The sequence below is a fragment of the Vombatus ursinus genome, unplaced genomic scaffold (assembly GCF_900497805.2).
Source record: "Vombatus ursinus unplaced genomic scaffold, bare-nosed wombat genome assembly UNPS02005459.1, whole genome shotgun sequence".
NCBI lineage: Eukaryota > Metazoa > Chordata > Mammalia > Diprotodontia > Vombatidae > Vombatus > Vombatus ursinus.
In genome coordinates, this window is record NW_020945237.1 from 195,203 (window position 1) to 210,826 (window position 15,624).

Consider the following 15,624-nt stretch of genomic DNA (forward strand, 5'->3'; position numbering starts at 1 on the left):
CACACACACACACACACACACACACACACACACACACACACACACACCTCCTATCCAATACTAACCCTAAGGTAAGGAATCAGGTGGCCCTAACTGACAGCCCATTTCCAGAACCCTTTCTCCCATAGAATAAGAAGTGGTCCAAACTCAGAATCATTTCTCCCACCCCAGAACAGTTGGTTGCTTTAGCCATACATTGGACATACATCCAGTGTAGCCTAACTGAGATTTTGATTTGCAGAGATGGAACCTAAGAAAAAAATCCACAGATGCTATAGCATTTCATTCCCAGTGGCCAGACCTCAAGCACTTCAGAAGAGAAAAGAAGCAGATTTTTGTGAAGCCACGTTAAATCCAGACATTGAGGCATAATGGAAAGATATAAATGATCTAGAATGGATTTACACACACACACACACACACGCACACACACACACACACATGCACATACCTTATCACTAAATATACCCTCAATTTCTAACTCTTCTACATCCTAATATCAATTGGGCTTTGGAGAAAAAGGAACACTGTAAAGGGAAGAAACAAAAACAAAGGAAAGGATATGATGATGGAGGGTAAAGGGCAGAAAATATACTGCAGACCTTAAAAGTAAAAGAGCTAGAAGAAAAAGGGAGTCCTGCTTCCTTCCCTTCTTTCTACCTCAAGCATTAATTAAGGCACTGCAAAAATAAAAGCATAAAATAAGGGTCTCTGTACTTCATATATACTGAGTTTACTGAGTTTATTACATATTCATTAAACTCAGTGACATGTCACCAGAGCAGTAAACATTTGACTTTACTATTCTGCAGGGTTATATCAAGTATTCTGCTCTCTTTTATGGATACTACAACAACCAGAGGACTATTGGATGGCTGAAGTACAGATTACCAATGGCTTATTTCATGGTGGGGGTCAGTGTGTTTGGTTACAGTCTCATGGTTGTCATTAGATCGTAAGTAGAGTTCCTTGATTTAAAATATTTTTTGTCTCCTCTATGTTAGCTGTCCCTTCAAGTTCAGCTCGCACAGCTCACCCACAAACTTCCTATGCAAAGTTCACATTTTCATCCAAAAGGTCAATTATATTGGAGCCTCTTTACCTGCATAGCTCATGATTCAACCTGTAGTATGATATTCCTTGTTTATTCTTAGTAACCAATGGGCAGCTAGGTAGTACAGTGGATAGAGTTCTAGGCCTGGAGTCAGGAAGACCCAAGTCCAGATCTAGCCTCAGACACTTACAAGCTGTGTGACCATGGACAAGTCACTTGATGTCTGTCTGCCTCAGTTTCCTCATCTGTAATATAGGGATAATAATACTACCTAACTCTCAAAACTGTTGTGAGAACAAAATAGAATAATATTTGATAAGTGGTTTCTAAAACTTAAAGCACTGTATCAATGCTAGCTATCATCATTTTTATTAATCCAGCACTAAGGCTTGTATGGCTACACATGCACCATGGACAGCTCCCTCTTTCCTTCCTCATTTTCTACTAGAACAAGGAGGAGGATATAAAAAATCAAGTAATCTCTTGATCTCAACATGAAGTGATAGCAAGATATAGGCAGGCCTGGTTTAACATTCTACTGGGATAGCTCACATCTAGGCTTTCTTCTTGAGGGGAGAAAGAGAGAAAGAGAGAGAGAGAGAGAGAGGAGGGAGGGAGGGAAGGAAGGAGAAAAGAAAGGAAAGAGAAGGAAGGAAAGAAGGAAGGAAGGAAGGAAGAGAAAAAGGAAGGAAGGAAGAGAAAAAGGAAGGAAGGAAGGAAGGAAGAAAGGAAGGAAGGAAGGAAGGAAGAAAGGAAGGAAGGAAGGAAGGAAGGAAGGAAGGAAGGAAGGAAGGAAGGAAGAAAAAAATATACTCATCAGTTAATTTTTTGTTCTCCAGCCCTGTCAAATCAGCAAGCTGGTCCTGGCTATGCTCCTTGATTCCTACCAATTCTGATTTTGTTCCATCTTGCCCAGAGCATTTCCAAATTCATGTTAAATATTATCCTTGTAAGCCAATATTTGCATTTATATGCAGAGCCCCACAATGAAAGAGCTTTGGTTTTGTCATCTGTAAAACAGGGATATTATCTTTACTTCCTAACTCAAAGAATTTGAATTTCAAATGAGATAATGGAAATGAAAGCACTTTGAAAATTATAATTTCCTATATGAAAATAAGTTATTGATATTATTATTTCATATCTTCTCATCTTTTTCAATGGGGTTTAGAAAGAAATAATCTTAGGATAAGTCATAATCCTGCAAATCTTCTTTTCTATTTAATGTTCTGCAAACTATTATTATTGGTGACAATTTCTGTGATACTAGAAGTGATTAAAAATTAGATTGGACTTGATGGCCTCTCAGGTCCCTAAATTTATAGGAATCTGATCCTAAGAAAATCAAGCTACAATGAGATAGTTAAGTGTCTAATAGATACTCAATAATGTTTCAAGTTAACTTGATAAAAGAAAATCTAGATTTATAAAACAGATCAAGGACAGAGGAGCTATTTACTCACTTTACAGAAGAATTTTTCATGATGTATTCGGGTTCCTCTAATTATCAAGCTTTTTTAATATTTTATGGGAGGCAACATGATGTAGCACATAGATCGCTAGTGGCAGGAAGACACCAGCTGTGTTTGAATCCTACCTCAGGAACTTCCTAGCTGTATGACCCTGGGCAAGACTCTTGATCTATCTGAACCTAATAGCACCCACTCCACAGGGTAGTTGTGATGATCAAATGAGATAATATATGTAAGTTAGGAAAACTTGATAATACTATATAAATATAAACTATTATTAATACTTTACTGCTATAAGGATCAGTAATTCCATGCCTATGGATGACCTCCCCAGACACATATCACAACTCTTCCATGCCTTAGTAAGTGGATCTTCGTGAGTTTCTATGGACAATAATATTTATTACCTGGTAGCCAATCTTCTGATGATAAGCCTGTTCACATTTATCTAGAGCAAGGGTTCTTAACATGGAATCTGTGAACTTGTTTACATTTTGATAACTATTTCAATATTACTTGTTTCCTTTGTAATCCTACATATTTTATGCATTGAAAATATTATTCTGAGAATGGGTTCGTAGGCTTCGTAAGATTGCCAAAGGAGTCTCTCTCTCTCTCTCTCTCTCTCTCTCTCTCTCTCTCTCTCTCTCTCTCTCTCTCTCTCCTTCTCTCAAAAAAAAAAAAACTTAAGAGCCCTTGATCTATGCTAAATGACAGGCTCACAGTCCATCAATGGACCCATAATTAAAGCCTTTTCAGATTGGCAGAATCTGCCAAAACTTTAGGCCTACTGCCATATGCTCTAACAACCCCAAATCACCTCCATGTCATGATGAGGCACCAAGAGAAGATGGTAGCAGAATGATTAAACTCACAAAATCCAAATGCAATTTCCATATAACATATATATTCTATAATAAGTAAGACATCTGATACAGTCAGAATTTAATTCTACCACACACCTGCTGTTTGACCCTGGATAGACCTCTGGATATGTCCATGTTTTTGTTTTGTTTTGTTTTTTGGCTAGACAATGGGGTTAAGTGACTTGCCCATGGTCACACAGCTAGTAAGTGTCAAGTGTCTGAGGCTGGATTTGATCTCAGGTCCTCCTGACTCCAGGGTTGGTGCTCTCTCCACTGAGCCACCTAGCTGCCCTCTGTCCATGTTTTGAATGATGAAATAAAGAAGGAAAAAGAGTTGCCCCTTTCTTACTTAACAAGATTCACATTTGCAAATGCTGCAGTCCAGGGGGATGAACTATATGCAGAGTATTATCCAACCTATCCAAACTATGCCCTCACCAAGATATCTGTCTTTCTGTCACTTTATGCTATAGGATTTCTGTCTTCCCTATTCTCCAGCTCTTTGTAACTTCTGAATTGTGCTGGGAGCATGGCATTGGGCCAGGTGAAATCAATTGTCTCTTGGTCCTGTATAATATTTCTTTTGTAGCATGGCCAGCAATGCCCAAGAAAGTACAGGTGAAGGAAATGGTGACAACTTCACTTTCAGCTTCAAGATGTTTACTAGCTGGGACTATTTGATTGGCAATCCAGAGACGGCTGACAACAAGTATGCATCTATAACTACCAGCTTCAAGGTAGCCCACTTTTTTCTTGGGGAAATTTCCTGGCATTTCAGGCACTGGCAGAAACCATCTCAGTTGGAGCTTTGGAAAGAAACCTCCCTAACAGCCTCATGACAGAAACTTTTATAAGATGGAGTTAAACCTGTATTTCAAGTCTTAAGGAGGGAAATAGTTATTGTTCCTTAATGAATGAATCTCTTGTTATCCATTTTATATCATCATGGAGAATTGTTCTATCCATGATGTCTTCCTTTTCTATTTCCTTCTTTCTCTATTTCTCCTTGTTTTCTATTTTTCATTTCTATTGTATTGCTCTTTCTTTCCTCTGGTGTGTGCCTTCAGGTTGGTCCTAGAGCACCCCAACTATTACTTGGCACCCCTGGTAATTGTAAGGATGAAAGAAATTCTTGAGTACTTAGCAAAGAACCAGGTCAAATTTAGCAATAAGCAGAGATGATAGGCTTCTACTTGGTGTGATTTGAGAGTCATTAGGCAGGAACCTTGCCTAAAAATCAATCCTATCCTTTGGATCATCATAAGCACTGATAGGAGAGGGGTGAAGTGGAAAAAGTGTTGGGCCTGGAGTCAGGAAGCCCTGAGTTCAAATTTGACCTCAGATACTTGCTAGCTGTGTGACCCTGGTCAAGTCACTTAACCCTGTTTGCCTCAGTTTCCTCATCTATAAGATAAGCTGGAGAAGGAAATGACATCCCACTCTAGTATCTCTGCCAAGAAAACTCCAAATGGTGGCCAAACAATTCTACAGTAACAATGACACAAGCCTATTGTTTTTGGAGAATGTCACAAAGCAGTGGCTCCTGATTGTCTGCTGAATCAAGTCAAAATTTCTGCCCAGTTTTCAAGATCTTCAGTAACGTCATTTCCCACTGACCCTCAACACAAATCATTGCACCAGACCATTCTCTACAACTTTCCCAAATACACACATATACATTTGGCCTCCACACATCTGCTGTGCTCTTCTGCATCCCCACCTATTGAAATGTACCTCAAGGTTCCAATGAATTTTTCCTCCCATCAAAAACTGAGCCCCCAGCCCCAGCATGACATCTTTCTCCTCAGAATACTTCTCATGTATCTCTCATAGTATCTTGTATAGTACTTAGCACATAGCAGATGCTCAATAAATACTCACTGTTTGATTAAAAAGAACCCCTCCCAGGTGGCACAAAAGGAGGTAATTTACTAAATACCCATAGTGCCACAGGGAACAGTAAGTAGTCTAGCAGTATCGTAGCTATTTTTATCCAAAGAAAAATAGAAAGTAGTATTCTCAGCACACAACCTTCAAATATTGACATTTAAAACCAGAGACTGACCTGCAAGGCTTACAATTTACTATTTACTACTAATATTTGTTCATTCAGCAAATATTTGAGTAAATATTAAGGAATGTCAGCTCTTTGAGGGCAGAGACAGTTTTATTTAGATTTTCGGAGTCTAGCAGAATACTTTGAATGTTAGGGAGTTGGGGGAAAGGTGGGGTACCAGTCACATGACTTTGTTTTGCGGAGTCCCCAATGTGAAAGCTACCTCAACTGATGCAGATCAGTGACTCAATAGTAACTTAACATCCTTAGAAAATCACCTGGGTCACTGAGAGGTTGTGGCTTGTCCACGGTCACAGGGCTGAGATGTCACAGATAAGACTTAAGCTCTGGTCTTCCTGATTCCAAGGCCAGCAATTTTGCCTCTCATCTTGCCCTTAGTAGGTGCCTCACATATGCTTATTTTTGAGTGGAATGGATCACACAACATTGTGGTTCAGGGCACACAAAAATGTCTAAGATTCCTGCCCTCACAGAGTTTGTAGTTTACTGTGACCTTTGATGCCTGGTCATACCTTCCATTTGGAGTCTGAAGGCCAGGCTACAGTTCCAAGTTACTCAATCACTATTTTTGTTAATTTTTTTTAAAATACATATGTAAGGAGTCTATTGTTGATGAACAAGAAAGCAACAAAGAAGAAAACATCCACTTGACCAGATTCCTCCGGGTGTTGGCCAACTTCCTCATCATCTGCTGTTTGTGTGGAAGTGGGTATCTCATTTATTTTGTGGTGAAGCGATCCCAGGAATTCTCCAAAATGCAAAATGTCAGCTGGTATGAAAGGAATGAGGTAAGAAGGAAAAGGCTAAGTTACCACTTATATTGTGTCAAATGGTGCACACAGTGAAATCTGACTGCCTCTGGTCAGCAGAGCTGTAGACAAGCAAAGCCAGTCTGAACCTGTGAAAGCTTGGACTACAGATTCCTTAGACATATGTGTGTATGTATACATACATACATATATATATACATGCATACACATGCACACGCACATATATACGTGCACATACATGATATACATATATGTGCATATGAACATACACGTATACATGTGTATATATGCATGCATATGCGTGCATGTGCACGTGCATGCATACACACATACGTGCATGCACACATATGGCAACCTGAACTTAGCTCGTGATCATTGCCTCTTAGAGCTCCTTAAGGGATCGTCTTCAATAAACAGAAAAGGCTGATTTATAATTAGTATATCAATTATCTGTAGTTTAAAGTAAGCACTTCTAGCGTATGGGAAATAGTTGGATCTCTGAAATCAATTAAATATTCTTGCTTTTGATCTCATTTACCATATTAACTTGCTTAGCAAACTCATTGCCACTACAATTATAAGATCAATTAATAAGCACTTATGGTTAGGCACTTTTTTTGTGATAGGCAAACTAGGTTCAGGGCAACTATGGTGCAATGGATAGAGTGCCAGACCTGGAGTCAGGAGGACCTGAGTTCAAATTTGGCCTCGGATAGTTACTAGCTGGGTGACCCTGGGCAAGTCACTTAGCTCTGTTTGCCTCTGTTTCCTCATCTATCAAATGAGCTAGAGAAGGAAATGGCAAACCACTCCAGTATCTTTGCCAGGAAAACCCTAAATAAGGTCATGGTGAGTCGAACATGACTGAAATGACTCAACAACAACAAATGTGAGATGTTGAGGATCAAAGGCAAACCAGAACAGCCCTTGTCCTTGAGGTACTGACATTCGATCACAGAAAACAATATGTATAAGAACATAAAAGGCATAAGAAAAGAATAAGAAAATAAAGAATATAAGCTATAAGAAAATTTAAAAATATATACCTAGTAAACACACGGTGATTTCAGGGGGCAGGAGGCACCAGCAACCGGGCGGGGTCGGGTCAGAACTCATGGAGGAGCTACCTCTCGAGCTCAGCTTTGAAGAAAGTTAGGGCTACTCCAAGTGTTGTCCCTACTGCTCCTCTTCCGCTCCTATGCCTCTTCCTCATCTTTCTCCTAGTTAGCTAACTGTACAGCACTTTGAATTCACTCTCTCATTAAATGTTTACAACAACCCTGGGAAATAGGTGGTACAAGATGAAAGCCAATTCAACCCTGCTAAGGTGTTCGCTGATAAAGGGGTAAGGTGTCATCTCTTCTAGAAACACATTGGCACCTTATTAAAGGATCCAGGTCCCCTCTAATGAAGTGGACCTGAGATCTTCCTCATGATCTGAGATGCCCTCCTCTTCCAGGACCTTATTTTTATAGGATTTGATACCCAAATATGCAAAAGAGGCACGGCCAAATACAGGATCTCATTGGTTGATAGACCTTGCTCTTGAGGGCCAAAAATGACATATTAGCAGGGGGGTCAAAGACTGAGTGAGGCATGGGGCATTTCTATTGACTAAGTGGTCATAAGATGATCATAAGATGGTCACCTGCTCATGTTGGACAAGAGAGAATGGTCCGGAGATACAGAAATAAATTGGAAGACTTTCCATGTAGTTGAGTCATCTCCACCACACTGGGCTTGGTCACCTCGACGAGAAAATAAAGGGTGGAGGGCCTCTAGTTAGTTTCCTATAATTACACAAATAATCTTATGATCTGTTGCCCACAGTTCTGGGGCCTAAAATACAGAATTTATAATCATTACCCCTACGATTCATATCAATTGATTGATACTGATTGGAATAGAGTAGGGATCCAAATGAATTAATTCTCACACTGCATCTCCACAGGGGTGGCTTCTAGGATGATGGCACAGGGCACTGGGTTGGAAGCCTGGCTATTCCCAAGGCTCGTGGGTTCAGGGTCCTGGGCTTTCTCTGGTAGGGTTAGCTATTAAGTGGATCAAAGTGCACAAGTGATTAGCAAATTTTGTGCCTAGCACAGTACATTTTTGTTAATATAGGGACTCCACCTATTCTGATGACAAGTTTCAGAGAGCTTTCTGAGGCAATAAGAGAATAAGTGATTTAGCCATGGTTCCATAACTAGAAAGTGTCACAAGTGGGTTATGAACTCAGGTCTTTCTCATCTGAAATCTGGCACTCAAGTCACCGTATTCTCCCTTTGGTCCTATTTGCACATCAAGAGCTGCAGAGTCAGGGGCAGCTAGGTGGCACAGTGGATAGAGCACTGGCCCTGGAATCAAATCTAGTTTCATACACTTGACGCTTATTAACTGTATGACTCTGGGCAAGTCATTTAACCCCAATTCCCTTGCCAAAACAAAAAAAAGAGTGTGGATCCAAGGGTTAGCTACATGAAACAGATAGCCAAGCAACTCAATGATGTCATTTCCCAAAGGAAACACCACAACCAGCAGCCTAGAAATCAGTGAGTAGAGGGACTGAGCAGGGCTAATTCATCTGGACACAGTGGTGATGACCATTGCCTTATTCTGCATTATTAGCAAACTGGAGAGGTATCAGAGTTGACCACTGGGGTGATTCTAGGAAGGAGTTCAGGAAAACTCCTCTTCCCAGCATCTGCTGCTACCACTGATGCCACGACCCCATCTGCATTATTAACAGAGCATTGTTTCAAAACACAGCAAGAGGAATCATGTTGCTGCTGATAGAAAGGAATTGTGGGTACCTTGATTATGTGAAAAGATGAAACAGTCCCTTCTGGTTGAGGGTCATTTCCACTGCCTTGGCACCAGCTGCTTTTATGGATGGGGGAGCCAAAATAAAAGGGTCTCATAATGACATGGAGCTAAGGGAGCACAATATTCCAACACAGTACATTTTGCATTCATCCATCCATTCATTCACTGCAATGTTTAGAGCACTGCATGGATCATAGGGTAATAGTTTTTGAGCTGAAGAAGACCTTTAAGGTCATCTTGTCCAACCCCCCTCAATTTAGAGAGAAGACTAAAGCCAAGAAGAGTTGCTCAAAAGATTAGCAGCAATCCCAGGATCTGAACCCCAGTCCTTTGACTCCCTAGTCAAGCACATGTTCCATTATATAGCAAACCAAGGCTAAAGGAGGGTGTGAGGTAAGTGAACCCTTCTAGGCCACTGCCTACACCCCTATGGTTCCTACAAACATAATCAGTCAATCAATAAACATTTATTGAATGCCTACTATGTGCCAGATACTGTGCTAAGCACTGGGGATACAAAAAAAAAAGAAACAATAGACAGTCACTACCCACAAGGAACTTACAATCTAATGGACAACCTCCAACAAATTCCCATGATGTAGTTAGTTGGTGGAGTAAATAGAGCACTGGATTTTGCATTATGAAGACCTGAATTTGAATCCTGCCTCAGGTACTCACCAGCTGTGTGACACTGGACATGTCACTCAACCTTTACCTCACTTAGCAACTAACTTACAGGCTTATGGGGAGAATCAGATGAGATAATATATGTAAAGTAATTTGTAAACATTAAAGCACTATATCGATAGCTGTTGGCTAGTATGATTTTAACAATGATGCCAGGTCACCAGACAGAGTTTCCAGTACTCCACTCCATCTCCATGTTATTGCTACTCCCATCTCTCCATCTCCAAAGGGATTAAAATTCAGGTTATCTCATGGGCCAAACATCCCTGGGATCAAGCAAATGAGCAATCAGACAATACTAAATGGTTAGTATATGACCACCGATACCAGAGAAGGATAAAATAATCATCTTTCTGGAGTGATAGGAGTAACAAATATAAGCCCCTCCTGGAGAGGACAATGCATAATCAAATGTAATCAGCCGATAAGTTCTGGGATGCAGACAAATCTTATAGGAGTTCAGAGAAGACAGAGGTCAAGAAGGCCTGAAGCAGTCAGATTCAATCATGAGCAATAGGAATTTCCCATTTCCCAACGTCCCATCTATGATCTGAGCCACCATCTCACAGTATCTCCAGGAAATGAGAAGCTAAGGCAAGGAGCTGGATTTGATAGTGTCATCATAAATTAAAACATTGGTAAATTAAATGAGAATAAAATGATGAAGTCTATGCTTGCATGTTGGCATTATGATCACACCAGCAGTGACTAACAGTGACAAAAAAAATTTAATCATTGATTGGTTTCCACCATTTTGCAGGTTGAAATTGTAATGTCCCTTTTGGGGATGTTTTGTCCACCATTGTTTGAAACCATCGCTGCCTTGGAGAATTACCACCCTCGAATTGGGTTGAAGTGGCAGCTAGGACGCATCTTTGCTCTATTTCTTGGAAACCTCTACACATTCCTGTTGGCCTTAATGGATGATGTCCATCTGAAGGTAAAAGGCACAAATAATGCCAAAGGCATGTCCCCAGAATATTTTACATTTGGTCATTTTTATTCTTATAGCTAATATGAGCCATAGTTGCAATTTATAATCTGATGGTGATAACAATTTACATTGATATTCAGCTGAATGACAGCATGCATGATGTCCAGGGAGCCAGTCTTTGAATCAGGAAGACCTGAGTTCAAGTGCCACCTCTGACACCCACTAGCTCTGTGACACTGGGCAAATTGCTTAACCCCTCAGTACCTTGGACAACTCTCTAAGATTATATATGTCATCAAATAGGTGCCACGATGCATTAGTAGAGTTTCCTCACTGGAAAGTCCTAAAACCTGTAAAACTACAAGTCCACCCCCCAAAAAAATTCCACTTTATGGAAGACATGACAACCCTAAGAGTTAAGAAATTTGAGTGTTATCTCAGTTTTACAGATGAGGAATGTTTCAGAGATTTATCCATGGTCACATAACTAATAAGTATCAGAACCAAGGCTTAGACCCTGCTCCAAAGACAATGCTCTGTCCACTGCCTCCCAGAATGAGGTTGACACCATCATACTGCATCCTTCAATGCCATCATCCTCAGTTTGTAATTCTGACAACATCCCTTTCAACATCCCTGCTAGTAACAGCTGCTAGCATTCTCAGGTTCCAATAGCCCTTTTAATATTCAAATTAAAAGGGCAGGTTTTAAAAATGGAGATCAATGAGCATTTCTTCTTTGCTCTACAGGGTGAAAGACAAAAAAAAGGCTAAGATGAAAATCAGGAGATTCGAGTTCCTCTTCCAGCTCAGGCACCAATAAGCTAGATGACCTTACCCAGCTGTTAATCTGTCTGAGCCCATAAAATTACTATTTTCTCATCTGTAAATTATGAGTTAGATTAAGTGATCTCTAAGGTTCCTTCCTGTTCTAAAATCTTACACTTCTAGGAACTGTTAATATCTGAAACACTGAGGCACCTCTCACTAGATAGTTCCTATGATTATAATTGTTCATTGTCATGACAGCCAAGGTTCAAGGGAGAGACATTGCCCTTCTTGCCAGCAACTGAGAGGAAGCTCTGGTCTAAAGGTGTTGAATAATTGTTTAAATTAAAACAACTGATAAAGCTTGGATCTTTCAAGGCCACCTTGGGGTAAAATGCCATATTGGTCACTTATACCTCCTACTTCTCCTCCCTAACTTCCCTGTGCCCTACATTCCACTCTGCAAGCCCACCCTTAACCCATCTATCCATCCGCCCTCTTGTTGAACATTCTTCTTGATCCTCTCCCAGCATTGGGCCCCTTTGAATCTCAACATTGGAGGTATGAATTTTCAGTGTCATCTAATGAAGACTGGCCTAGGTCCTCTTCTCTGGTTTATGCCCACTGCCTCAGTTTCCATAACTATAAAATCAGGATGGTAAAGCTTTGTCCCTGGGCATCTTTCAGATGTTCTATTCATTTGAGGACTTTGAGCCTTTTGATGGTAAATGCTTTAGAAGTAAAGGGACTGAACCCATTATTTCATCAGTATGAGGAATTCCAGGGTGAAGAAACTCCCTCTACCTTTGTAGGTCATCAGCTTATAGTCTCAGAGAGTTACTCAGAACATTAAGGGGTTAAATGACTTGCCTAGAGTCACACAGCCAGTGTGTGTCAAAGGAAAGACTTGAACCCAGATCTCTATCTACACTCCACACTGCTCCTTCATTATATCCCCTCTAACAAATCTTCAAATATTTGAGGAAAATTATTCCAGTCCTCTATTACTCTCTCCAAGAAGCCTTCTCTTCTCTGACAGAAATGGTCACAGTTCACTTAACCTCTCCTCATAACTCCTAACTTTTCAGGAATCTTAAGCTACATTGATTGAGGAAAGGAAAATCAGAGAAGAAAGGTCCCCTTTCCTCAAACCCTAGTATTGGAAAGGTGGGGTCAAGGGGTTATGAAATCGTGGTGGGGGTCCAGCTATCAAAATTATGCCATTATCCATGTAGTATCCTTTGCTACCCCCAGGTTCAGTGTACTCACATAATCACTTATGTGAGTAATGCCCAGCCTAACTAATATATTATTCAATTGCCAGACTTTACCAGGGGCAGCTAGGTGATGCAGTAGATAGAGCACCAGGCCTGGTGGCACATTCAAAACTAGAATCCAGGCCTCCTGAGGCCTCACCCAGGGCTTTCTATAACGTACAAGTTACTTTGCTTTGATGGATTTGCAATTCAAAGCTCACTCTGTCAACCTTCCATTCTAGCTTGCTAATGAAGAGGCGATAAAAAACATCACCCATTGGACCCTATTTAACTATTACAATGCCTCTATGTGGAATGAGAGTGTGACTCGGCCCCCACTTCATCCAGCAGATGTGCCCAGAGGGTCTTGCTGGGAGACAACAGTGGGCATTGTGAGTAATATGGTTTTTCCCTTAAAGATAAGAGTTCTATCACTCTGTTCAGTCATTTCAGTCATATCTGACTCTTCATGATCCCATTTTGGAGTTTTCTTGGCAAAGATAATGGAGTGGTCTGCCATTTCCTTCTCCAGCTCATTTAACTATTGAGGAAACAGAGGAAAATAGGGTTGTATGACTGGCTTAGGATCACACAGTCAGTAAGTGCCTGAGGCCACATTTGAACCCAGATCTTCCTGGCTCAGCACTCTATCCACTGCACCACCTAGCTGCCTGTGTTCTATCATTACCCAGTTTCTTTTCATTTGTTTGTTTGCCATGTGGCAATTTTTCTAAACCACAAAAATCTCACACCTATTTTCTTCTGTGAATTCTAGCCCCCTGACTGATCCCATTTTCTCAATTTTCTATGCCTTTTTTCCACACGCCTCCTATAATTAACAAACACCACATAGGCAGTCTCTGAACATAACTGAGACATTTGCTTAAAAAGAAGGAACCCCTCCCCACCCAATCACATTGGCCATGGTGATTCACACTGGTGCAGGGTATCAAGCTACTTGGACTGATACTTCTTCCTGGTATGTATGGCACATGCTCCCTGGGAACAAATTCAAGTAGGCACACTGCCTGTCTACAAGATTCACTTGGCTTTTCCCAGACCACTGAATGGCCCATGTATCCACTGTGCCATCTACTGTGAAAGTTTTGCCTTTCAATAGTTAGAGCACTCACTGGTCTGGACATCTGTCAAAGAAAATACAATGACCATGGGATTAAAAAGTTGTATATCTTTTGCCAGATGGCTCAGCTTTAGTGGCAAGGTTGTTTTCTTTCGGGGGAAGGGTGCAGAAAGAAGAAAAGTATTTGCATATGGTACTGAGACAAGGCTAAATGGTGTTCATCCAGAGAGCCAATCAAGCTGATGTGGAAAATGGAATGTGGTATTTTTCCAACAATTCCCTTTCTAGCATGAAATCAGCAAGGAGAGGAGAGCACAGAATTATATCCTAAGGCAAAAAGGTACCTTAGAGATCATCTAGTTCAGCTTCTATTCAAGAAACTGAGGCCAACACTGACCTAAGTCACAGAGCAGACCTGACATTGTAGCTGAGGTTGCCTGACTTCCACCCCAGACTCTTTCCACTGTATATTTCTTCCCTCAGCTGGCATCCACCCAAAGCTAAACAGGACAAATACGTTAGTCAAGATCTATTACTTTTTTAATTATAAAATTATAAATTAATTATAAATTATAAAGTTTGTGTCCTAGAAAAGCTGCACTGACAGTTTCAGAATAAGAAAGGAGTGGTAGGGAGGAGAAAAGAAGAGGAAGCTTTTTGGTTATAGCAATTGACCTCTGCTGGTCCGTCCTGGCTTCTAGCTAATCCATAGGCAAGAATCCCTCATTATTTTCTTTCTTCCTCTTGTTTATTTTCATCTTATCTATTGTAATAGCTTCTTAACCAGGTGTCACACTTTGTTTCCCCTGCCCTTTCCCATACATCCTTTGCAGTGCCAACAAGATGATCACAAGTCTAACAATCTCATTCCTCTGCTCAAAATTCTTCTCAATCTCTCTACTGTCTACAGAGTATATAAACTCCTAAGCCTGGCATTCCAGGTCTTCCTCCTTCTGCCTGAAATCTACAGAACAATCCATATTGCATCCTACCCCCTTCCACTCCCTCTGCCTTCCAGCCAAACGGATCCAGACATTTTGTAGACACTGTCCCCATGCCAGGAGCGATCGCCCTTTCCACTTTGGAAAATCGTTTCCTTTCTGCCAGGATGGGCTGAAGTGCTACCTATTCCAGGAAGCCTTTCCTGAACTATGCAGGATTTATCACTTCTTAATGATCTCATCTCATTCTGTTTCAACCTCTTCTGTTCACTTATCATAATAATTTTTAGTTATCTCCACCCTGGTATTATCCCTCCTACTAGATGAGGGTAGAGACTGTTTTCTTCGGCAAGCATTTAACACATTTATCAAGTTCCAACTATACGACAAGCACTGGGGACAAAAAGACCAAACGAAAAAATGGTCCCTGCCCAAAAGAAGCTTACGTTGAATTAGGGGAGAGAAGCTATACATACGTGTACATAGACGCAACATGCAAATGTGCCAAACACAGGGTGATTTTGCAAGGGGTGACATTAGCAGCTGCTTAGGGGCAGAGGGGATGGGATTAGGAAAGATTTCACTCAGAAGATGGTACTGACTGGAGTTTTAAAGGAGACAAGAGCTTCTAAGAGATCAAGGTGAGGAGAGAGTGCATCCCAAGCATTCAGGTCAATCAGTGCAAAGGGACGGGAAATGGAGCATGTCAGTTCCTTTGTGCATCCCCAATGCCTAGCATAATCCATTGTATACACTAGGTCCATAGTGAATTCTTATTGAATTGACCAAAGCCCATGGCCTATGCTATGTGGAGCTATAAAGAGAACTGGGAAGAGTTCCCTTGGACTTCTGTAATTACCAAAGCACCCAGATGTGATAACAGTAAGTAACAT

General features: G+C 40.8%; 1 protein-coding gene across 1 annotated transcript in view; it reads left to right on the forward strand.

The window, feature by feature from the left end:
• The window catches only part of TMC2 (transmembrane channel like 2), a 56,597-nt gene that overhangs the window by 17,297 nt on the left and 23,676 nt on the right, over positions 1 to 15,624 (forward strand). Inside the window, exons 8-12 of the mRNA XM_027847855.1 lie at positions 813 to 955; positions 3,982 to 4,129; positions 6,069 to 6,257; positions 10,513 to 10,692; positions 12,952 to 13,101. Of these exons, the coding sequence (XP_027703656.1) occupies positions 813 to 955; positions 3,982 to 4,129; positions 6,069 to 6,257; positions 10,513 to 10,692; positions 12,952 to 13,101 (810 nt within the window). The remainder of the gene's footprint in view (positions 1 to 812; positions 956 to 3,981; positions 4,130 to 6,068; positions 6,258 to 10,512; positions 10,693 to 12,951; positions 13,102 to 15,624) is intronic.